This window comes from Falco biarmicus, chromosome 10 (genome assembly GCF_023638135.1).
Source record: "Falco biarmicus isolate bFalBia1 chromosome 10, bFalBia1.pri, whole genome shotgun sequence".
Classification (NCBI taxonomy): domain Eukaryota; kingdom Metazoa; phylum Chordata; class Aves; order Falconiformes; family Falconidae; genus Falco; species Falco biarmicus.
This window is the reverse complement of record NC_079297.1, coordinates 19658940-19684530: the sequence shown is the minus strand read 5'-3', so window position 1 is coordinate 19684530 and position 25591 is coordinate 19658940. Positions and strand designations below refer to the sequence as shown.

General features: G+C 40.7%; 1 protein-coding gene across 6 annotated transcripts in view; it reads right to left on the bottom strand.

Moving 5' to 3' along the window:
* ABTB2 (ankyrin repeat and BTB domain containing 2) overlaps nt 1-25591 on the bottom strand; it is a 156008-nt gene that overhangs the window by 114506 nt on the left and 15911 nt on the right. The window contains exon 1 of one of the 6 annotated variants that reach the window (XM_056353162.1): nt 19028-20276. The exons of the other annotated variants lie outside the window; for them this stretch is intronic. Within the exon in view, the coding sequence (XP_056209137.1) occupies nt 19028-19892 (865 nt within the window). The 5' untranslated portion in view covers nt 19893-20276. Of the gene's footprint in view, nt 1-19027; nt 20277-25591 lie in introns of those variants that run through there. 6 annotated transcript variants of the gene reach the window in all.

The following is a 25591-nucleotide window of genomic DNA, read 5'->3' as shown; positions in this document are numbered from 1 at the left end:
AACACAGTTAATCTCTGACATTTTAGCATTCCATATAGAGCCATTTTTTTGGATTCACATGGCAGGGTGTAACTAATAAATGAACATTAGAATACTATTTTAATCATTTTTTGAACTAAAAGCAGAGAACTAGAGAGCATTTTGGTATAATGGACACCACTACCTCATTTATTCTCTAGCTTTATAGGGAGTTTTGCTGCTTTCTGGCTACTGCATCGAGTATTCAAAACTGATTGCCAAGAGCTTGAACAAACAACCTTAGTGAGGTCATTTCTGGGTAGCAATTTCACAGAGGGTTTACTTCAATTAGAGACAGACAAATTTGTATGTAGGGAGCAAGTTTCCTCTTGCTACTAGCAAACTCAATTTAGTTACACTACTCAAGACAGGAGAAAACCATTTTCTGGGGTACACCAATATTTGCAGTCTATACCTCATTGGTAAAGAAAATGTGTTAGTCAGGATTAGCTCTGCTGACATTTCCAGAGTTTGTAAGTATGTCAAAATTGTGTCTCTACTCTCTTCTTCCACCATTTGGAAAGGCTGAGTACTACCAGCCTCAGAGGGGACCCTGCATTCAGAACTGATACTGCTGGCTAATGGGATCCAGCCTCTTTGCGGAACATTTCAGCATAATTTCAACTTTTTCACAGAGAAAAAAGTGACATGTCTTAATTAAAGAGCTCCAGTTTTGTTAAGAGCTTTGTTCAAGAGCTGAACAAAGTTAATACAGAGTAACTTACAGTGTCCTGGTCTCCACCCCACTCTCCCTTCAAAATATTATAACTGTGAAGCAAAATAATTGAAAGATGGAAGGGAAGAAAAGCAGTGTGGGTGTACTAGAACCTGCACACTCACCAGCTTTGTTATTTTAATAGGTATAAAATTCTCTTCAACTGCTTACCTATGTATTATTAGTTCATTGATTTCTGTAGGTGACATTCTGTTTTTAAAAGGATTAGGTAAGGCTAAGACATAATCCTGTACCTGTTTTCCTGGGCAGCTGGCGTAAGTCAGAAGTGACAGCTAGTGTTTAGAGCCATAATTTCCGAAGAAATACTGTACAAGTCTTTGGTTCGCGATTGCTCCATGTCATAATGCAGTGGTAGAGAAACTAAAATACTTGCTCCTCAGTTCTCTGCTTGCATAGAGCAGAGTGACTCAATTTTCCAAGTACATACAGGCAGCATTTACATAAGTGACTGCAATTTTAAAAAGGGCAGTCAGTGATAAAGAATGACAACAAATCTGTCTGCAGTCTGCTATAACCAACAGATCCCACTTTCCTATCTCCTAAGCTTGAAATGATCAGGCAGGTTGTGTCTTCAACACTGGTTGTGGGCGACAGGAGAAGAGCTGAAGGGGAATGAGAAAAAAACCCACCACTGAAACCTGAGACTGGATCTCAGGCAGAAGCAGATCTCATGGCCAGACTTCAAACTCTTTATTCTGAAGGTGTCTGGACAGTGAAAATATTGATATTCTTATACACTGCAATAACATTGACACCATAGCTCTAACTCAGTTGACAGTTCTAAAAGAGTTTGCAAGAAGTGTGTAGTAATATTTGACTGCCACACAGAACACTTCAGGGATTTTTTTTGTTGGTTTGTTTTTGTTTGGTTTGGTTTGGGGGGGATGTTTAGTTTGATTTTCTTCTTTTTTATTTTAAAACATCAGAAATAGTTCTGACTGTACAAATGGCTACAAGGGAACTCAAGAACCACTGTTTGGGGTAGCAAGAAGGTCACTCTCTAGCGATGAAGCCATTCTTTTTGGCGACCCCCTTAGAGCATGCAATGCTTCAGTTTCATGCTCCAGCAGAGAGAAAATTCTGCCTTTGAAACTTCTTTTTTCCCATACTTGCTTACCACATGCAAAGCCACAACCTCGCTCACTACAGTCTGTCAGGTCTAGGATTTCAGCAACACCAGGACACATCCCTCTCCAGCAGAGACTGCAACAGCGGTCGGAAGTGGTAAGCCTGGACCCAATCCGTCTGGGCTCATCCTTGCTTTTGCCACAGGGTTGTCATACAATGCTTCATCCTCCCACCCTTGTTTCTGTACAACTGTACTGCAAGTTCTCTGGCCCAAAGATGATGCCTAATAAAGGGTTGGCATCCAAGCCAGGGCAAGCATGCTCCAAAGACAGGCTTTCCCGGTGTTTCTCCAGTAGAAACAACAGATGATCAAAGATCAGGTGACACTAACATACAATGTGAGGCATTCTGTAAGTGACAGGGGACATGACAGCCACTGACTGCTAAGTATGAATGCATGGTCACAGGGCAATGTAACGCACATGTTTGTGAAGTTCTTTCATTCACTGAACTTTAGATACTCTACAAAAGGTCAAAGGCACCATTAGCTTCAGTTAATACATGAATTAAAAACAAAGACACAGAGTGTGAAAAATCACATGACCAAAAAGTTATACAACAGCTCAGTGTCCCAGAGAAGCCAAGTCTTCAGAAATTAGAGAGTCAGAAGACCTGGGACTCTGGAGAGAGCCTCCTGATTGCTGCCACCTCTTGCCACACCTCTGCCTCTTCCTATCTGGAGCTCTGCCACTGCACTTCTCTGTGCTCTGCTTGGGCAGAATTCAACAGCAGTTTCTAACCTTCACACCTTGAGTGTGGAAGGCTTTTCCACACTCAAGGCAAGGCAGAGATGACAGCAGACCACACAATAATACTATACTGTATTATGCATACAGTATTCATTTGGTAGAATGATAATGAGCAGAGAATACCCAAGCTGATACTGGGGTCCATATTGTTTAATACCTTCATAAACAGCCTCAGCAATTTTGTAGGTAACAGTTTTAGGGTGCCCACTTAAGTGGGATGTGGATAACTGCAGAGGAACCAGCAGTGGATGTCTACCTGAAAACGGGCAGAGACCTAGAGAGCACAGCCTTCAAGGAGAGGGTGGGGGAGCTGGACTTGTATAGGCTGGCTATGAGGATGTTAGAGGCCAATTTAAAAGAAGCCTACAACTATTTGAAAGGTAGCTACAAAAATTATGGAGCCAAATTTTTCTCAGAAGCGCCACATGGTGCTCCAAGGGCACAAGCCACAAACTGTGGCTTCATCTCATGCTTGACATTAGGCGAAACTTCTTCACTAAGAAGTGAGCAGGTTGCTCAGAGAGGCTGTGATATCTACCATATGGACCTTTTCAAGATTGAGCCACAAAAAAAATCGCCTGCCAGATCTAGTTCTGGCAGGAATCCACCTCAGGTGGGAGACTGGACTACATGACCTTCAGGAGCTCCTCCTAACCAGTATTTCAGTGATTCTAATATGACCAAGTAGTTATGCAGTGCAGTCAGGATTTCCAGTTCCCAAAATATTCATTTATATTCCTCCTTCTTTCTTGGGTCTAATTCATAAGCTCACAGTACTTTCAGAAAAAATGCATCAAAAGATACTTAAAAAAAAAACAAAACCAAAAACCCCCAAACCCAAAACACTAAGTGGTGAACTGCTAGCCCATGCAACTTCCCTGATGTCAGCTGGGATGCTGAATGTAACACAGCATGTATCCATGACATTAATGAAAAAAGCCTCTAAGATATATCTGTATGAAACAGTGAATTTCTTTTTAAGTGCTGCTTTTGTCTTAGCTTGTTGTAAGCTGAGAAAAAGATAGGGGCAAAGGGAGGAAGGAAGCACGCAATTCATTGCCCATAAAAATAAACCTAAAATTCATTAAAGGCCTGAACATTCTGAGCAGAATCAAATACTTAAGCGATGCTTAATGCCTTCAACACCACTGCCTGCTCTGAATGTTGTTACCGAAGACTGGCTGATTACTTGCATTCGGAAGTTGAGGCCAAAAAATAACGTCTCCCAAAGCAGCCAACTGGAAAAAAAATAATCTGTGAACAGCTGTGTGATTGCTGCACAACAGTTGTGGGAAAGCAGTGTAATAAGGTCAGATTCTGATCCATTACATCACTGTATATCAAGACGAGCTCTATTACAGACAGAAGCTATAACAGATGTAAAGCTCAGAGTCCAGTCTGTAGGATAGACAGCAGGATACAGATCATTAGCATAGCTACATGAATGCCATTATTCAAACAAAATTATTACTACGTTGCTCTCAACCTCAGCTACTCACTGCACCAAGCCATGTGTATTTTAAGAGAAGACTCAATTCAGACCCCAAGAGATCACATTTGGGTTCACCTCATATGCTTCTACTAACTGCTACCTCCAATTAAGTCTGCTGGTTTTATGAACTACTATGTACTAAAGAACACCACAAAACTGACTGTACCTTCCCAATAAAATGAAGATGCTGGTTGAGTATCTTCCTTTAAAAGCTGAATGAAAGCTTGATCCTGTAGATCATAACATTTCACTTTGCAGGAATAGACAATTGTATTGTGCTCCTATACAATCATAGAACAGGTTTCTGACCAGACCATTCACTCTTTTCAAAAAGTCATCTACTGACCCCTTGCTCCATCCCAGAACTAGTCTAGTTTTTACTCACAGTACTGAAAAATCTCTGCAACAAGTTAACATGATTGTAACGCGGTAAGCTCTTTTGATACCATTAGGACTACACCGGGGATATAGAAGTTACCTTTGCCAAGGTAACTTCACCAAGAGCCTAAATACAGAGTAAGTTCTCTTGCAAAATGAGCCTTGGGATTTTTGAGGGGAGGAGAGATAAAGAAGGTGGTTTATTTATCTTTTCTTTTCCCCCTCCTGGAAGATTTGCTGAAAAGTGAGGGCTTTTGTGTGGGCAAAGTTTGAACAAAGAGAAGCAACCGCTATCCCAGGACAAAAATTTACACATGGCAACCATGGAACAAGACAAGAGTTCACAACAGTTCTTTATTTGTACAGGTATTTATACAGCCACCTTTTCCTGAAAATGAGTAAGAGGAAAGGTAATACTTCAACAGGAATCCATTTTGATTTTACTCCCTATTATAACTTAATTTGATGCTCTTAACCTGTAGATCTGAACACATAACTTATTTCTTAGCATCCCTGGCATCCTGAAACGAACAAAAGATTTAAAAAGTTTTTTAAAAAATAAGTTAAGGTCAAGCTAAGTGATTAATGGGTTCTTCAATGTGTTATGCTGATTTTGTTCCAAAATAAGCAGCTGCTTTTTATGAACTGCTTCATTTCTCTTCAACAGCAAATCACAAAAGTAGAAGAAATCACTCCCACGCGAATCTTTTAAAGCTCATGCTGTTCATCACATAACAAGCACAGAAAGTAACCTGTTGTCCCTGAACAATGAAAAGTGTCCTCACATGAACCAGTCCTATACAATGAATACTACACATTTTTACAGATGTTCACTGAGCAAGCTCCTCAGTTAAGAATATAGGAAATAAATTGTTAGGAAAGCAATTGATTCTTAATTCATATCCATATTCAGACCCAAAAGCCAAATGAGAATTTGTCTATCAATCCCTAATTAAGACCAATCAAATACAACTTCTCTGCAATCTTCTAGAAATCCCTATGGGTGACAAAGTCAGATCTAGTCAGCCCATGCAAGCTTTGTGAACCTTTTTAAGCAAGAAATATTATATCTCCCCCCATAACTGGCTCAAGGGACTTGACAACAAAAGATCTTGTACCTCCAAGCAAAACAGATTGAAAATGCAAGTGACAGTAGCTTCTCACAATTGTGGAATATCAGAAGGAGCTATAACCCACAACAAATTGTTCAAATCAGCCTTACTCAATCACTGGAGCACTTCTTTGTTATGTACTCTCATCAGAGAAATACTTGGCAGTGTTCACATGTAAATCAGCAGCAGCTTTTTGGATCACCTCTTTTAATGTAGAATCAGCTCAAACTTTTCAGAATTATGATGTTTCACTAGAATGCTTTTCAGAAATACAATGCACCGCTGAAGACTCAGGCAGATGGCTTGGCTGAGACAGTTCACAATTTGAAAACTACCTCCGGTCAGATTTTATTTAAAATAAAAAGTCAAAAATCAGCAAGTCTTTTTAAGATTACATTACACACACAAAAAAGCAGCAGTTACTGGAAGACACAGGGTCATGAAATAGACTGCCTCATTCACTGATTCCAGCCCCAGGGCTAAATGCTACCTAAGTTATTTGATGTCTAAATGGGATTAATTGGTAGCTTCAGTCTCATTCTTGGCAGATACATCACCACTGCATCCAGCAATATTTGGCACTGTAACATGCAGACCTCACCTTACTCCTGTTCACAGTTCCATTCTTCCATGAAGCTGAAAAGGGACTACATACACAACTAAGGCAAGCAGGAAGCAGTTCTTACAGCCCAGTAAAAGCTCTGGTTGGAAAATGCCCTGAGAACAAACCACCCTCTTGTATGGTTCCCTTCAGTCAGAGTTAAAAACCACAGATGGGCCTGTGAGAAAAAGTTCTGGTTCAGATTTCTGCCACAAGAAGTTCACTGAGCTCCTATTCTGTCAGTCCAGAATGCGTCTCTAGCATGACACTTGGTGTTGTTTTGTTGTTATTTTTTAGTTTAAGGAACATCATCTCTACAAAAATTAAATTAGAAACTGATGTAGAAATTACTCTCTCTCATCATCTGTCAAGGTTGCATAAGTTGACCAGTTGCACACTGCTCTCTTAAACAGACAGGAAGCTTTGCAAACAGTGCAATTCATTACCCGTAGATTATTACACTTACTCTCTCACCAAGAGATAAGAGAACTGTTTGCTGTCCAAGGCAACTCACCCCAGCATTCCCTGTTTCAACCTATAGTTCAAAGAAAATACACTGCTAACTCTGACCCCATGATCTAACCAGCGCTAGAAAGTGATCCAGCTCCACTAACCAAACACCTTCTGTGCCCCTGTCTCTTGACCATACACAGCTATACCGTTCCCTGAAAACAAAACCACATCCCGAAGCAGTGGTGAATCTGAGGAAAAAAGTGGAGGCAGGGGGCTGCTCTTTTGTTTGACATGCCAAGACAAAACTGCGTGGTTACTTCGTGTGTGTCACGGCTTGATTCTCCGCTGCTTTACTCTTCTTTCAGACCAGCGTGGCCAATTAAGTAAGGGTTGAATCAGGCCCCTCGTATATAAATGGATCATTTGAAGTTATACACGTTACTTTACATGGAAAAAATTCAAGCTTTTAAAAAATGAGCATATAAAATATAAAAAGACATTTAAAGTGCGCATGCGCGCACACACACATACAAGCCAGTTTTACTTTGCACTGCCTGTGCAGTAGAACAGATAGCCTGTTCTCTGACTCTCTTTTAACTGCAAACCTTATACTAGCTGTGTATATTTTGGACCCTTTCCCATCCTACCATGATTTCCTGTCTGAGTCTGCAGCCCATGGCAACAGCAGAAAATTGGAGTTCAGGCTTTGCAGATGGTGGTAGGCCAAATGCCCTGTGCCAATTTAGTATCTTCTTCCATAACATATGCATTATCTATGTCTTGGCTACATGGCAAGAGTTACCTTCATGCTAATAAATTATATTCATTTTAGTTCATAAATTGTGCTTGCCTTAGGGGAGCTCTGGCCTTCTGCAGTGAACATAAAAACCATAGTCACACAGCCTTACATACACATCATCATGCTCCAAAAGGAAAATTATATTCTGAACTGCTGTCAAGGTAGAAGAAAATTCACACAGTTTTATCGTGCAATTCCAGCAGGTCACAGGTCACTGCGACTGTTCAAAAGCAAAGCAAAACAGCCCGCTCCCCAAATTTATTGATGTGCAGCACATATATTATCCCACAAAATAACCTGTGACGAAAGCTGCATTTCCACATGTCTGCAACAAAAATGAGACCCAAGATTACACACACAAGGAAAACGTGCCAGAAGCAATTCCAGGGTTGCTTTCCATTGGGAAATGTAGCATTACACATGAATCTTCCCTCAGTGCCTTTAATAAGAGACCCTGCATCTGGTATTGCCCTGAGAGAATGGGACTGGGGGGGGGGGTGATGGGGGAAAGGACATACTTTTTTTCAAGGAATAATATTAAAAAAGAAAACACCTGTCACCCACATCACACTCCAGCACAGCTACAGAACTACCTCAGTGTACAGATGCTTTAAATCCCCCCTGCCCCCAGCGTACACAACAGGACATCCAGGTTTTCCATGGAATGAATCGTTACCATCAAAGCTTCTCCCACCTCGAGGTGTAAAGCCCTTAAGTTTATTACAAAGTACTAAAACAAAACTACCTCAAACAAACACGTGGCCTCAATCCAAGCGATTTCAGAAGAGCCCAGGCAACTGCTTCAGAAAGAAGCCAGCCTTTTCTGGTAAGCAAAATAATTCCCTTGATATTGTAAGGAATCACAGACTAAAATCCATAAGCCACTGCTTCGTTCCATAACAAAACTCTGGTCTCTCAGCACTGGTAAATAAACACACTGTATTTTTTCCCCCTTGAGCCTAGTTCACAACTCCGATTAATTTTCTTGCCTTTCTGCCTTTCTCTTCCTCTACCTGCACCATGCCAGGTAGAAGCGTTCCTGACATCTAAAAAATCCGCAAACCTATTCTGGATACCTACCAAACCCCCCATTAAACTCAATGAAAATTATTTCTTTGGTTCCAGCAAGATTAAACTTTACAGTAAGCAGCACTTCTTGCATGGATTCTAAGCTTGCTTTCAGCAGCAGTTCATTGACAACAATTCTGACAAATTTTCTACTTGATCTTACTGTCATCACCCTCAAGTATCTTACAAGTTCAAATAAAACTGATACTCACTCGAGACAAAATGTTCACGTATACTGCCAAAGCACGAGAACTTTTTATAACACTTGAAATAAAAAAAGAAAAAGCCCATAGACAAGCTTTAGAAGTCTTTACATATTGACAATAGAATGAAATGGTTTATTAAAAACAACTAATAAGAATTGTGTGTCTTGGTTGCTACTATTACATTGTTTTCTATCTTCTCTCTACTCTAAGTTAAACTACCACTTTGTGAAAATATCCAAAGATACCTTATAAATTTGACATCATAACGTGAAAGTATCAGAAACCATACTTAAGACTATAATAAAACTGTATCAATTCAACTCTAGAGCAATTTTTACCATCTCTAGACTAAACAAAACTGCCATTGCAAGCTGAGCAGAAAACAAGATGGAGGGTGGAAGAAAGGTAACATGCAAACCAAAGAGCAGAAATTCAATGTGCAATTAACCAGAAATTCTATCTATCCAAGCCTCACAGAGGAAATCCATTTCATTATATATTATCTCTCATATTATTACAATATACATCCATTCCTAACATTTTGGTTAGGCCTGTGGTATTATCTCAGGAAATAGCACAAAACCTGAAAAAGAAATAAAAAGGAAACCTCTCAACTCTTTGTGATGCAGAAACAGATAAGCATGACAAATTTACAGCATGCACCAGTCCATTTATGTTTCTCATGACTCACATTACCAATTCTTCCCAAATCCGGCACACAATAACACTCCAAAGAGACATCTCTGCAGTTAACACTCCAGCTAACGGTACACAGAGGGATGCTATCTGCCTGCATATCTGCATACCTACCACAGAAATGTTCGTCACAAGCCACAGCAGCATCCTGACACCGCTTCCTCACCCATCAGGCAAGGCTGAGACACACACAATTTCAGGTTGAAAGAAGCTGCAGGACCATCAATGGGTCATCCAAGTGGAATCAAAGTTAAAGATGAGTGAACTGTCTAAAAGCAACTAGAAACCCAGGCTTTTGCTTTCATCTACTAGTTCTGACATGAGTCTGTGCTGCAGAGTATTGGGTAGTCATTTAAATAAAACAAGCAAACAAGAAATTGACTTCTACTAAATTCTATTAGAACATCAAAAATCCAAAACAGTTTGAAGAAAGAATAGGAGGCAAAACTGGCCTAATTCCCTACTTTAGCAGTTTGCCAATATTCAACTCTTGTCCTTCAGCTGAAATAGTAGTGTGCCTTATTCAGAAGCACTAAAATGTAAGTATTAGAAGAAAATCTATTCACTGTCATCTTGGACTTAAACAGGGAAAGAAAGTGCCACATAAGATCAAGAAAATAATAGATAATTAAGCCTCTGCATGTTTATCTTTTTAATGTATAATTCCCAGCATAAACATGTAGGTCATGTTTTTTTCTTTGTTCTCCAGGTCCCAGGCAACAGACTGCGTATTGGGCTAGAAATGAAAGCAACAGAAGTACCCAACATGGACTGTAATGTTATAAACAGTAAAGAATGGGACAAACAGATGTCTTCTGTAGTGTTCCTTTCCTCTCATCCCTGAAATATCATAAACAACATTTACTTTGATCTTGTATAGCCCCATAGCAAATTTATCAGTTCTTATAAATCTATATGCATGAACTGAAAAGCTGGTCTTAAATGTTTATTTAGCTTCTTAGTCTCTAGTCTATGATTATACCACAAATACCCTTAATCATCTCAAGCCTTTTGGTGTTGCTACACAAAAACTACAGCAATTACTTAAGTACATTTTCCACAGTTTTCCTCTTTTTTGCTTATGTCAAGATTTTTTCATTTTCTGGACAGGGAGAGCCAAATGCAGCCTCCTGGTAGACTGCTGTAGCACTGCAACACTACAAAAAAGCACTACTTTGGTCACTTGGAAACTTCCCTAGCTTTCTTCTAACAATTTTTTTTTAATAAAATAATAATCAGAGCTTAGACATCAATTTCAGAAATTTATCAAATAGCTAACTTGCTACTTGTGCATAAAATAAGCAGAGATGCATATTCTCAGTGTAAGACAACACAGTTAGCATAGAGAGAAACCCACACATGAACAATGTACACCAACCGAAGATGACCGAGAAGATCGTTTGTCTTCTACTGTCCCTATCATGCCACAGCCTGAAAGCACTTTACACGAATGACTGAATGGAACCTTGCAGCATCCTCCAGAAGCTGGTATTTTGCTCAATTCAGATGTGAAGCAGGTTAAGTAGCCTTGTGAACATCAAACAAGCTTTAAGAAAGAAATGGTCCAGGTGTAATAATTAAACAACCAGAACAAGATGGACAAGTGCTCAGGCTTACAGTTAACCTAGGAGTTGTCTGGGTCAAACTTGTACGAAGAACACCAGACAGTTTTTGCCTTGTCAACAGGAAGAAAGTAAGTACACTCACAGCAATCCCTGTGACCTGATTTAATGATTCTCACAGGTCCACGATCTCAGCTCTGTTGAATGTCTATTTCAAAGGGTCATTTCATGTTAAGATCACAGTAAAGACCAATCCTAACAACTGCTTCCTAGAGGACCACCACAGAAAACATCAGCTAGACTACAGTTAATGAAATCACATCATTAAGTAACAGGTTTTGAGCAGATGAGGAGGAAGTTTACAATTTTAAGGGACTTTCATCTGCAAGTAACACATAAGCAAGTAGGCTTTTATAGACAAGGATTTTATCGCTCAGAATTCCATTTAACTTGAATTGAAATGACTGATCCTTAGTTTCTACTCCTGAAGACAACAGCAATTACAGCAGACCCCTCCCTCAGAAGTTCCTTTCACATTATTAATTCTATCCCACATACACCATGCTCACAAAAGCTGCAGCCACCACCCCAGCAGGCGGCCGGCAGACATTTTAATTACAGATGAACAAACAACCCTCAGCTGTGCCCTGCCCAGAGCTGGCCTGTCCCAGCACTGGTCTCTCCTCACTCCAGTTGCCAACTGCACCAAGTCACACCCGCTGTAGCCAAACATTTCCTCAGGACCGGGATGAACTCACAGTTCTAGCTTGGCTACTGACCTAAGTCAGAAGGCAAGTCTGGATGTGTTTGGGTGAAAGAAACAAACTTTTCAGCGTTTCTGCATCCTTTCCTCTTCCCATTATTGCTTTCTTGTGATAAGGCCTCCATTGCCAATAAGAAGGCTCCATTTAAAAGGCTCTCCCCACTCATAAATGCACAACTTTGAATCCTTAAATTGACTTAGATGCTCTCAACAAGGTGCAGCTTGTGTTTAATTTTTGTTAAAATGTAGCTCTTGTTCTGTAAAGGAAAGAATCAGAGTTCTGTTGAAATATTTTCATCCAAATTTGTAAATTAAGAAAGCACGAAGCCACCACTGTACTGGTTTTACCATTGCCTCAGGCTTAACCAAATGTCATGTTAGGCACTTATGTTCAAAACAATGTGTAAATTAATCCTATTAAGACAAGAACAGCATCAGCAATGATTGGCTTTATTCTTTTGTTCCTCAGTCTGAATTATCATGGTTCAGTGTGAGCAAATGGACATTTTCTTCTGCTTACTCCTGGTGTAGTAGAACTTAGCCAATGAGAGAGGTTTTTTCTTAATGCCAAGAGTTTAAGACTGCAAAGCCTAGAACATCATGGAAATATTTATAAATAAGGACCATATATATTGACTTGAAAAACTTAGCATTGACTAAATGCAAAATGAGAGCTAAAATGTAAATGAAAAATTATTTTGATCTTGTTCCCAAATATTCAGAAGAATAAAGAATGCTGAGGGATTTGATGGGTGCTGCTGAGTATCTAGTGGTTTTACTCAGTTTAGAAGCCTCTGTTTCTCTTCTTTTGAGTTCTGCTGGTACAATGGGCAAATTACTCAAGATAAGACACCTGTTCATTCTACATTTTACTTTAAGAAAGGACAATATCAAGTTAGTGAAGATCACAGGATTAATATTACCTTTGGCCTTATTTCACATTTTCTTGCACTGCTGTAAGATGAGTTCCTTTTAAAAATGAACTAACTTCTAGCTCAACATTAAGATCTTGGGTTTAAGCTCCCAAGTGCAAACAGGCACTTTTTCCAGTTCTTTCAGAAGTTAAGTGCTTGAGTCCTAAGCCCATTCCCCTCTGCAACTTGCTAATTGTGTAGTAAGTGAATTTTATAGTCTATTGTAAATAAATATTTCCAGTATTTTGCATTTCATACAACAGAGGGCTTCATAAGCTTAAACATTTCCTTTGCATACCCATGCATTACACACCAAGCTAGGGAAAGGGACAGAAAAATGAAACAGATAAGGAAGGAAGCTCCAAGTGGACCATTAACTAGACTAACTGAATCATACCAGGTGTGTCAGCCGAAATAAACTATAACAACATGAAAAAGTTACAACAACATTAATACCCAAACAAGATTTTTCAGTGTAAAAAGGCCTTTCAACTCAACTCCATCACCAAAATACAATTTATTTAAAATTCACTGCCACCCTATGTTACTATTGCATTTAGTTTTGGAATAGCCCCAAATTAGGTAGGATTAAGATTTCAAAACAGCTACAATATATATAGCATCCATGCCCTGGGTGAGTGCAGATCTCAAGCAAGAGGAAGCAATTTGTAATGTTAGCGATCAGTCAGGGAGGTTCACTGACAGCCATCAATTCTCCCCAGATCAGATGAGTTTAGGTTCCAAATCACGTAAGAAATTAAATGGGGTATATGAAAAAAAAACAACCTCTGGTGGCTCAGTTCAGAAAGACTAGCTGACTGAACGCTGCAAGATCTTCAAACTGGAAAAGAGACAAGTTTAATTTCCATTATTCCAATGTCAGAAGACATGTACATCAACCATATCATATTTTATTATTAAGAATATGAACACTCAAAGCTCATGCCTCATTTTCTGCAGACACACGTAGAAAATAAAAATGCAAGAGCACCCCAAATATTGCACAGGTGTTCACCGCTAAACTGTGAGCTAAAGCAGGTTGCTTTTTAATCTGAAAAATAAATTTTAAAAAGCCACCAAAACCCTGCTATAACTTACGATTTAACATACCAAGGATAAAATTCTGGCCTAGCCTCAACAGTATTTGCTCAGTTCAAACCCCTGGCTTTCACAGTAACAAGAATCTTCAGCCTCAACACAACAGGTCATAGACTTTTCTCTCCAAGAGGTTCCTTCTTCACAGGCCTAGCTCCTCAGTTTTGCGGAGATAAGCTGTCACTGCACCGATTCCACTTGAAATCCACATATCAGCGTTTGCTACTAGTAGTTACACACGGAGTTTCAGCACTTGTTCTTTAACCAAGTGAACAGAAAGAACAAAGATTTTACTGCCGTGGTGTAATGCCAGCAATTTGAAGGATTAAACAGCATTATTACTTCATCAATGAAGTTCTCCTTTACTATCACCAAATTACATATACAGACACATAAAACCCACTATAAGGGGGGAAAAAATAGGCATTTTAGCCTTACTTGATCTACCCTTTAACATAAGCAAGACGCATATCTGCAGATACTTGTGTTTTTTAATCGCGCATCTAGTGGTTTGCATTTGTAGGAGAGGCGAGCATGTATATACAAGCACTAACATTAAGGTTTAAAGAATTTGTCCCTGTGGGTTTGTGGATATAAATTCAAGCTCTTGAGCATGTAGGAGTAGAAGCACACAAGGTATGCTGGGGGTACATTTGTACAGAGGTGAACGAAGCCATAGTTCAAATAGGATCATAGCTACAACCAGCTCATCTAACATGGAAACATGCACGTAGGTCTATCATATCCCTGCCCAGGAATCCCCAGTAAGCAACACTGCTTCCAAATACTGCTTCAGATGATGACGCAGGAGACAGAGGCATTTGGTTTTTGTTTTTAATGATCTGCAAATCACCTGTGGTACCGCTGTACTAGCTTTGTACTTCCACTCATCTTAGTTTATTGATTGCATTTGCAGCTCTCTTCCCCAAAACGCACTCCTTCCAAAACGCAGTGTATTCCTGAATAGTTGTGAAGCTGATAGCTTATTAAATTTGATCAAGTTCTTTATGAGCACACCAGTTCGTTCAGTTCAGATAACAAAAGGACATTCTGTTTATTGAAATGTCATAAATTATTTCTTTTCCCTGCTGGATTTTAGTACAGTACCATGGCTACACTTGAAATAAAAAAAGTTATTTCAGGCCATTTTGATAACTACAAAAAGGATTTTTTATAATAGCATAACTCTAAAAATCCTCAATGTTAAAATCAGCAATAATTTTTAATCTATATTAGTAATCTATATTAGCACAGTGACAAATATGAAAGAAAACGGGGTTAGTTAGTGATACTAAATCCAAAGTCCACACTTGATGCTTGGTAGGGTGTGCCACAGTGTTTAGTATCAAAAGAAGAAAGTTCATCCCTGGTCTAATTTTACTGAGTCCAAATCATTCCCTCCTACCGTGAGGAAAGGTTACACATTTCCCCTCTTAAGTCCTTTCTAAGATAAAGGTCTCAAAACACAAGCACAGCTTATTTCAGACTCTGTTTCTACTACTCATCAGCTGAGCAAACCAACAGGCCGATTTGTGGATTGGTTCATGCACAGAGAATGTCAAGTGTTTTGGCTAAGAGGTATGTGAAGAAACAGTGTTACTCAGTCATATCCCCCCCCCCCCCCCCTTTTTTTTTTGTTTGGTTGGCTTTTTGGTTTTTTCCCCCCGCAAAGACATCTGTCAACACTTACATATGCAGAACACCAGGATGTGCTGATGCATTAAATAGCACAGCAGGTGTATTGGCTGTCGCAGGAGGGTTTGGCAATAACTAGATAGTTAAGTACAACATAAGTTCTGTAGTTAATAGGGCAATAATATCAAAATGTATTTGCAGTGCTGACAGTTCAGATTCTAGTGAACCATGCACCAGTGAAACACAGGAACATGAAGTAGAAGAATCACATTTCCAATGTAAGTTTGTATTTCTCCTTGTCTCCCAACAAACGTTTCAAATGAATAGACTCTAATATTACAAATTAACGTCTCCAAATCCCTGTGAAACCACCAGATGCATTCTCTAGCTGTATCAAACCAATACATATCATATATCTCCAAGTAATTAAAAATAACAAATAAAACACGTATTCCAATGTACATTACCTTTTTTTTTTGTTTTTACCTTCCAGTAACTACATTTCAGTAGCTGCTTATCATTTTTGCTGCTTTTGTTTCATTTTCTTTCCAGCTTGCATGGCATTATTTTTGCAATAGCCCACCTAAACTCACAGAGAGCTCTACAGAACTCCTTACAACCATAAATTCAGATGACATTCCTCCTTCCAAGGCAGAGACCGAATCCCAGTCATGAACTCAGAACTCACACTGACAGCAGAAAACGTCTCACAGAAGTCTCAAATAGTTGATTAAAGAACAACTTCATGGAAAGGGCAAAAACATAAACCCACCACAGATCATTATTTATCTTAAAATAATACTAAAATCCCCCTTAAGTATTTACTGAGTTTCTAACTTCACCCTTCACACACCAGCTGTTCACTAAACCACGCTTGTTACAATACAGAATATTAAGCCTTCAGCCTCCAAAGCCTTAAGCACAGTGACTGGACTATGGTCTTTGATGGGGTATTAGTCACTGAAGAAACACAGGTCTAAACCTCAGTCTCTTAAGAATTTACAAAGATTTATGTATTTACTTACTGTTTCTTAGACTCCAAAGAAGCATGCTATCCTGATCTAATAATGAAAATGGTATTCAATAGATCATAATGCCAGAAAGGTCCATTATGATAATCCAGTACAATCTTCTGCCATGGATTTTATCCAGAGATTGCAATGCTCGACTGGAGTTAGAACTTAACCTCTAAGTGCTTTTTATCTCTAACATCAAACTCAGTGCTATAAAACAAAACCCAACAAACATATGCCAAGTGCACAGTTTACAAGTACTCCATTAAAATGCTCTTACTATAAAAAAACCAAAAGTGACAGTAAAGCAAGTTTTCCTGTTTCTTACACTGGAATAAATCCAGTTATTTTACTGCTAGATCTACCTCAGATTTAAATTAATGTAAAAGACAAGATCATTTGAAAGCACTGTGAAGAATTATGTGAATACTACTAATTTACAATTCCTACAGGGAGAAGAATAAAGAAGTTATTTCAAGCTTTTTTGCATCCAGATAAAACCATTTGTGGTCTTACAACTGCAAGAAAAGCCATTTAGAAGATTCACTGACTTGTGTCAGGTAAAATACTAGTGACAGACTGTCACAGGAAATCACAGGATACCTTCATGTGTGGTTTTATTCCATTTTCAGACTTTAAAAATGCATTCAATTATTGACAGAATTGATCTGAAAGACAGGAACAACAAAAGAGGCAACAGAAGCCAACCCTTCTGTGGCCAGTAACTGCTTGGTATTACACTACACAAGCGTTATCATAACTGACCATTTGGTGGTTTGAATATTTATAAGCATTTCCCTGCACAGTCACTCCCGTTTCCATTGCACACCAGCTTCCATTCATTCACTGCAGTTTTTCCAAAGAGATCTCTCTCAAGAAAAAAAAAAAAAAGGCAGGAAAAAAAAAAAGCTCTGAGGGACTTACTCTTCCTCTCCATTTTACACACAGAAACTGTGTGGCAAAAGCACTGAGCAAGGAACAGCTCAAGTGCATGTTTTACTTCACAGAACCACAACATTTCACTCCAGCTTCCCTAAGTAAGGAACAAGAGAAGGAACCACGTCCTCTTTTTGGACCCGGTGACAAGTGCTCCCATGATACGCAAAGAATTATGACAAGTGTTTTGGCAGAGGACAAGATATCCTCATACCCTTACAGTCTTCCACCAAAGAGCTTGTACTTAGAAAAAGTAGATGTCTATGTTTGACTTTTAATGTTACAGTTATGTCTTGTACCAGCACCAAGAGCACATCCCAAAGGGCTCTTCACACTTTTTTCACATACGTTTAGTAACAGTCGGTGGACAGAGGGCAGACAGAACACACAAGAGAGGTTTTGTGAGCGCTGTAATAGCAGCCATCCTCTTACACTGTAATCTGAAGCAGGCTCACCCAATGGGGACAGTCACTGCACTCACCTACTAGTGATCTGAACGGCAACATTATTGCTTTTGTATAGGATAACTGCAGGAAATCAATGCACCCAAGGATCAGAAGTTGAGTCAGCCCTTCCCTAACAAAGCACTTCATTACTAACATTCACCTAAGGTATATTTTTTCCCCATCAAAGAAAATCTGCTCCTTTCCTTTGTCTCTCAATATGAGATTATCTTTTGAAGAGGACCAAGCCACTTAGTTTTATAGAGTTAAATCAGAAAGGTTTTATGCATGGGATATCTGACCATAACAATGAGGCCAGCAGAAGTCACGAAACTGTGTGCAGTGCACAGAATAGTTTTCTAAATTCAATGTTTCTCTCAATTTTTCCATGGAAAAAATATGGTACTCTTCAGTGTGACAATGCAAAATAAACACTGCAGCTTCTTAGTAGAACTGTCATGACTTAAGTCTTTCAAACTACTCCTCAGTCCCATAGGAAGACGCCAACATTCCTCTCTCTGCTTATTTGCTTAACTGTTCAAAAAGTCTGCTTTCTAAACAAATTACAGAGGTAAGTACCTTAATGCTATGTTATTCTCATTACTGAGGCACCATCCCAAATATCCACTGTGGCAAGCCAAGCACAAGCTCTTGTTTATTGCACGAGTGTAATTTCAGCACAGGTTCCTGCTGAACTAGAAGGAAGTCTAAGTAACATGCAGTTACAAGTTTCTGTTCAGAAACTGAATTTTACTATCACAAAGAAAAAAAAATAATGTTGTTTCCCCTCTCCAGGCTGTACGTGGGAATTGCATCTTTAAGATGAAACTGCAAAATACTCACTATAATGTAAGTTTTGTTTAAAACAATAGTGGTGTTTTCTGAGGAGCAGCTTGTAAAGCACATTTCACCTTATGATTACAGAGAAGCAGGTTTACATGCCAGTTACAGTAAAATTGCTCAAAACAGCAGCTGGTAAAAAGTCAGGAGACATTTGTTAGGACAACAGGGCTTGGTTTCCCACAGCCTCTGCCCCTTTCTTAAGAATAAAGCAGGAACATTCTTGCCTGGTAAAACCATCATGCCTGCTTTACGCACACACAAACCACGACCAAGATGCAATTCAGATGAAAAGAAAAACCAAAAAAAACCCAAAGTCCATCAAAATCAATGATTTTACTGCAAAGCTTGTCGGTATGAAGATTAGATATTGTAAAAGCAGTATCTTACCATTAGCATTCTTCCCACAGATGAGATGCTCATAAGGTTGCAACACTCCCCAAAGTTCAGCATCATTGTTGATAACCATCTCCAGGATTTCAGCTGAGATCTCCCCTCCTCCACCATCTGGGCTCTGACTTGCCAAAACCCTGACCTTAATCTCTTCTACCAGGTTTTCCATGCAAGCGGTTAAAGAGATGGCCGCGTATTCATGGATCCTAACTGAGATCCTAGTGTCCACCATCCACCTGAAAAACCTCCCCACTGAAAAGGTGAGGCCACATCTAGCTGATTTACCTTTCCTCAGTCCATCCCCAGCACTCATGCTGTACAGAGAGAGAGCCTTGACAGTCGCCAAGACGCAGCTTTCCGACAACGACCAGCTCTGGATGAGCTTGATAGCACTCTGCACCTCAAACCTGGTGCACTTGGAGTGCATCACGCTGAGACGCTGAGCTTCCCTGGAGACCCTGATCAAGGCGCGCCTCAGTAACTGTGAGAGACGCCTGACAGCTTCCTGAGAAAAGGTTCTGCTACTGCCATCTCCCTTCCCTTTTCTGAGTATTTTTCCAATGTCTTCATCAGTCCAAGGGTATTCCTCTAGATCCGGCAGCTTAGGACACTTGGAAAAGATATCTGCAACCTCGGGGTCTTCTGGCAGAACGGTGTTCACGGTATCCCAGCTGTTATTCCTACTGTTCATGGAGCCCGAGTAGTACCACCAGTTGCCTCTGTGCTGAGAAGAGGTGAAGGCTTGGGAGTTGGACTTGGAAGAAGAGAGACTAAGAGACCTGCAGGAATCCCCTGCCCCATAACCAGAGTCCAAAGTTAAATCCTCCAGGGTCTTCAGAGTAGAGCTGTATATCCCAGCCATAGGAAAGACCGGTGAAGCCAACCGCCGACAGCACGAAAGGTGAGGCTGGGGCAGATCCCTCCTGCGCCTACCGGGCCAGAGCCGCCTGCCTCGCCAGCGGCGCGGGAGGATTTGCAGCACAGCGGGAAACAGCCCTCCCCGCACGCCGGCTCAGCCGAGGGCCAGCTACCTCCATCCCGCAGGGAGGCTGTGCTCAGCCATCTTCTGCTTCGGAAGGGAGGAACGGCTGGCGGCAGCCGGCGGTCGAGAGCCGCGCCGGGCCGGGCGGGCCGGCTGCTGCCCGGGCAGGGCGCGGGGCCCGCGGAGGGTGCGGGGAGGCGGCGCGGGGCGGGGCGGGCTCCGCGCGAGCCGCTCGGCGGGACACTTGGCGGCGGCTCCCACTCAACTTCTCCGCCGCAGGTCTGCCGGGCGCCCCGCCCCGCCGTATGCAAACGACCTGGGGGGAGAAGCACCAATCAACGGCGCCGGCAGAGAGCGTCTCCACCAGTGAAATCCGAGCTGGGCGGGTAGCATGCAAATTGCGCCGGGAGGGGCGGGGCGGGGGGAGGCGAGGACAGCCGGGCAGCGCTCCGCCGGTCCGGGCGCCAGCGAGCATTCCGCTACCGCCGGCCCCGCTCACCCGGGGCGGCCGCCCGCCCTGCCTTGCCCTGCGCCGGAGCACGGCACACGGCCGGGCCGGGCGCTGCGGCGGCTCCCCGAGCCGAGGGTCACGCACGCCTGGTCCCGCGGGGGATCAGCGCCTGAATGGGGGATTGTGCGGGCGGCCGCGAAGCCGGTGTGCCGGCCTTTGAAAGGAGCCTTTGTGCGGCAGCTTACGCGGCCCTGACCTTGAACCGTGAGCGGGGTACGAGCGGGGGGTGCCGGGCTGGTTTCTCCCCTCCCTCCCTCCGCCCCAGCCACGGTCCGGCCCGGGCTGGCGGTGCGGGCCGAGGGCGCCCCCCATCGGCTGTTCTGGGGCACTGAGGCGGCTGCGGGGCGGCAGGAGAAACCGTAACCCCCCGCACCAGGTTCGCCAGTTCTTAGCGTTTAACTTTCAAATGCAGTTTTCACGTCTTTTTACAAGAATTAACATTCCTCTCCCCGCCCCCGGCGCCAAAGATCACAAGCCCGTTACTATGCAGGGGCCCCCCCACCACAAAAGCGCGCAGGCGGGCCCCCTGCCCTTCCGCGGCCGCGGAGCCCTGAATTACATCGGCAGTAGGTGACCGGGAGCCGACAGGGAGAGTGAAGGCAGGCCAGAATCCATTTTGTTAGTGCTCTGCCTCATTTTGCTCCTCCACACTGGAAACTGCAGTGACTGCAAATATCTGTCATTTATTTTTTTCGGCAGCTTATTTACAAACACAGCATTTTACTTCGGTTCTGTAAGATACCCTGAAGCTCTGTGCTCATTTTCTCTCTAAAAACCTGTGAATTTTGGCACTCACAAACCTAAACAGCTACTGTGATGGCTTGCACCAAGCAGTTCTCTCTGCCTTGAGTAAATGGCATCCTCCACTTAGAGCAGCCTGGTTGGTATTTCTTGTGCTCTTGCAGAGTATACATATTTTTTTCATATAATAGATTCCAATAAAAAATACCCAGTGTTATGTCCTGTTGTCTTATAGTTGTATGAGGCCAAAAGATTCCACTCAAAGCCGTCTACATTTTTAACAGGAGGCTGACTGCAATGACACCCATTTTACAAGGCAACAATGAACACATCAAACGCTTTGACTTTTCTGTTGTTGTTGTTGTTAAAAAGGAGCCTGGAAATCTGCATTTTAAAATTCTAAAGGTAAATATTTTAGAGTCACACTTGCAGCGCAGCAATATATTCTCAGCCTGCAGTACTTTCCCTTAATGACTACTTGCAACAGAGGAAGTAACAGGGTTGTATTTGCATACAATCTGACCTAGAGTGCAGTGCTTTCATATGAAGGCCGGAGCTAACAAATACTTTGAGCATATGTTGCTATTGACCACCTATTTGCATGGCTGGGAATACGCTGTTCCCCAGATTTTTCTCTCATCTGGGATACAAGAGCTTTCCTACTTCAAAAACATTAATCCCTTACCAGGATCGCATTTTGTATTTTTGTACTGTGGTATACATGTTGCTTGGTGTCAATGAAAAAATATATCAGAACTGTTACATAGACATTATTTTTCAAGTATTTAATTCATTTTACTTGTGCACTTCTGCTCACAGGATCAAGCCGCTCCTGTTTATACTAAAAGACAAAGTACTTAACAGGGTGTACTAACTTCCCACTAGTTGACCCTCAAAAGCTTTTTTTAACATTACATCTTCTTTTATCTTTCTTAGATCTAAGCCAAACTATAATACAGTGCTCTGCTTTTTCATAGCTTCTCCCCGTGAAAGCATGAAGCGTAAGTTGTCTGATAAAATCAGACATAATTCAAAGTCGTTCAAATTTATTTGAAAATTCTAACACCTCACCACTTTGTTTGTGCCCCACTGTCAGTTCAAAAATACCTATTTCCACTACACAATTCTAATACCTCAGTTGTTATTTTACAGATCAAAGCTAACTCTGTTATTTTGTCATATTTTTCAGGCTTGAGCACTATTTTTAAGCATTTCTAGCCCAGCAAAGGCAACATAGCTGACAGTACACGTGGTAAAGAGGTACCTGAATGTAAGACAAGGCATCACTGATTCAAAGTACACAATTTTAAGTCTCATGCATTCAGTCAATACACTTCTTTTAAAAAGATTATCTTTCCACTCTTGCATCTGTATTTAATCCTTTAGATTAGGTACCATGGGCTACTGCAGAGTAATTAACTGTGAATTTGGGTAGTTTACCATGTGGCAGCCAGCCCTGATGTCCCTACATCTCTCCACTGCCTCCTCTAAACAAGGGTACTATAGGTTAGTTCCTTGTCCATATCTCTTCAGATCATACGCAGATGACTTGTGTCTTCACACTGACCTCTATGCGAATGGGAAGCAGGCAGTAAAACCAATCTCTATCACCTCTTTCTCACCAAAAAGCTTTTGTGCCTTGTTTTGCGATGCCTCTTTGCAAAAGCTTTCTCTAAAATTCATTCTGTTCTGTCCACCTCTTAGGATTCATTTCAATCATAAAAGCAAGCATAAATTGACAATGAGAATGGCTTTGTAGTTGGCCAATGGGAACTTGACAGCATTTGGGGAAAATGCAGCTGTGCAAGTACTTGACACATTTCTGCAAATCATTTCTATTCTTTCCCTTTATTGCACTTCTCCCATACTCCCACACAGTTTGTTATTCCTACCATTCCAAGTAACGTAACAATACAAAAATCATCTGGCTTAACAAGCAGTGTCTGCTTTCTTACTTCCCTCACACAGTGTTTTCTCATTGTTAGGAGTTACACCGCTTCCCTTTTTCATAATATCACAGATCATAGTTCCTTACACAATAACACTTTGCCTGATAAATCATTCTGTCCCTCCACTGCAAAGTTATCACCAGCCTATTCCAAAGGGAAACAAACTGGGGAACAGACACCCCCCCCAGCATGAAAATGATATTCCTAATGGATGATTTAAACCTCAAGCTCAAAGGTATCTGTCACAGCAAAAACAAAACTGGGGTGGGAGGAATAGGACCAGACAAATAAAGGTTCTCTACTAGCACTTCTCCATTTCATGTGCATTACTTATCCGTGACAGAACAAGTTAATCACATGCTCTGTGCTCTTTCATGTTAATTCACTATCTTTATCAGGGAACGAGAAAGAGCTTCTTTTGTAACATCTCCAAGAACAGCTAAAAGAAGCAAGAAGAGTGGAAGGAAATATTCAAATTATTCTCTTTATATGAAGTAGGAGAAAACTGTTCACTTTCAGACCAGAGGCATGTATCTGTAACAAAACTAGCCTATGTTATGAAAACTAAGGTATGTTTCCAGAAAGCAATTGCTATCCTGAACTAACACAAAATTGCCAACCCAAACAATCAAGATTACAAGTCATACATCAAAATGTTGATACGAACAACTTAACATTCCTTGATTTATAAGGCACAATAAGTATTGAGCTCTTTATGTATATGTTTCAACTGGAGCCATTAGGGATTGCAATTTATTTTCATACAATAAAAGTCAATTTTCTATAGACAGATTTTCTCATCATCATTTCTCTCCAGAATTGCAGTGTTAAGAAAGTAGAAGATATCAGAATACTTTCAGGAACATAGGCAGAACAGATAAAGGATGTAATGGTGGAAATCCCATGATAAACAAAAATAGGGCACTCTAGAAGCCTTATTTTTCATCGTGTAAAGAGTTCAGACAGAAGTGTTAGTCTAGCTCTGATAAAACTCTATCAAAGTCTGGAGTATAAGAGTCTAATTTTAAAGTACCTCAAAATTGATTAGAATTTAAAAGGATCAGCATTCTCTAATACACAAATAGCAAATCCATTTAAAAAATTAATCAAGCATTTGCTTTATGTTTTTAAGGAAACATAACAGTCAAAGCAAAAGTAAAGCCCTCATAAACTTAATCTGTACCAAAGACTCCAAATCAGTACTTTTAAAAGTAAAAAAATTTAAACTATTGAAAATAGTAACAAAATACACATTAAACCCACAAAATTCAGTGTATTCCTTGTAAATAATATTCACATGTACACTATTAAGCAGCATAAACATCCCTTACCACTAAGTTCAATATCAGCTTTATTTCTCTCACTTGAAGTTAAGAAGATTCAAGCTTTTCCACCAAGAAAAAAAAGGGGGGAAGGAGATGGAGAAGAACAAATAAATAGTCCAACTATCCTCAGCAAAAGACTCAAGCTGTTTGAATTGTGCAACCAAAACCCTGAAGTAGTACCTACAGAACACCTGGCTGAGGAGCCGTTTCCAAGCTTTATTCACTGCAGCTGTGGGTGGGAGTGTTAATGAGCCCAAAGGTTCAACAGTTAGCCGGGCTTCTTCATAGGGCATGAACTGCTTTGATGGTCATTGCTAGAAATGTCCTTCTCAAGCTGCTGTCTTGTTTTCAGCAAGTGCTAATTCTGGATGCTCACTGTAAAAATGCGGCATTTTTCCTTATATAGCTACTTTATTTAACTGCATTTTATCTGCAACATTCAAAACCATCTTTTTTTAATAAACTTTAGCTCTGTTAACAGTTGCTGCCCAATACCTGAAAATCAGTCTAAGCTCACACACTAGAATATGGGGGGGGGAAAAGTAGAGATGAAGCATGACTACTGCAGGTGAATCACATATCAGGTCTAAGTCAGATTTAAAAAAAAAAAAGTTTTCTGCATTTAAGAGAATAAATTTTGCATATTTTCCAAGCAAAACTGATGGAGGGGTAACATATGTCTGGTGTGTTTTCTACAATACAGCAAAATCCCCATCCAAAGGCCCTCAATATATTGTCTAACTGGAGTTGATGGTCCAGTTCAACAAGTTACCAAATTGCCACTGCTAACCTCACCAACTACCAAGGAGTAATGGAGGTACCAGCCGAAGAAAGACTTTTCCCAATATGTAATGTCAGCTTCTTCCCCCATTCATTTTGCGTAGTATGGCTTTTTCAAAGGTTACAAAACTTAGATTTCAGAATGTGTTAATTGGCAATTCAGAGGTAAATTTACTTGACAGCACGAATTAAAATTTAAAAAGAAAACACAGAATCTCCTGGACACTAGAATTTCAGACCAAGCCTTTGTTATTCAAAATCCTCAGAAATAAT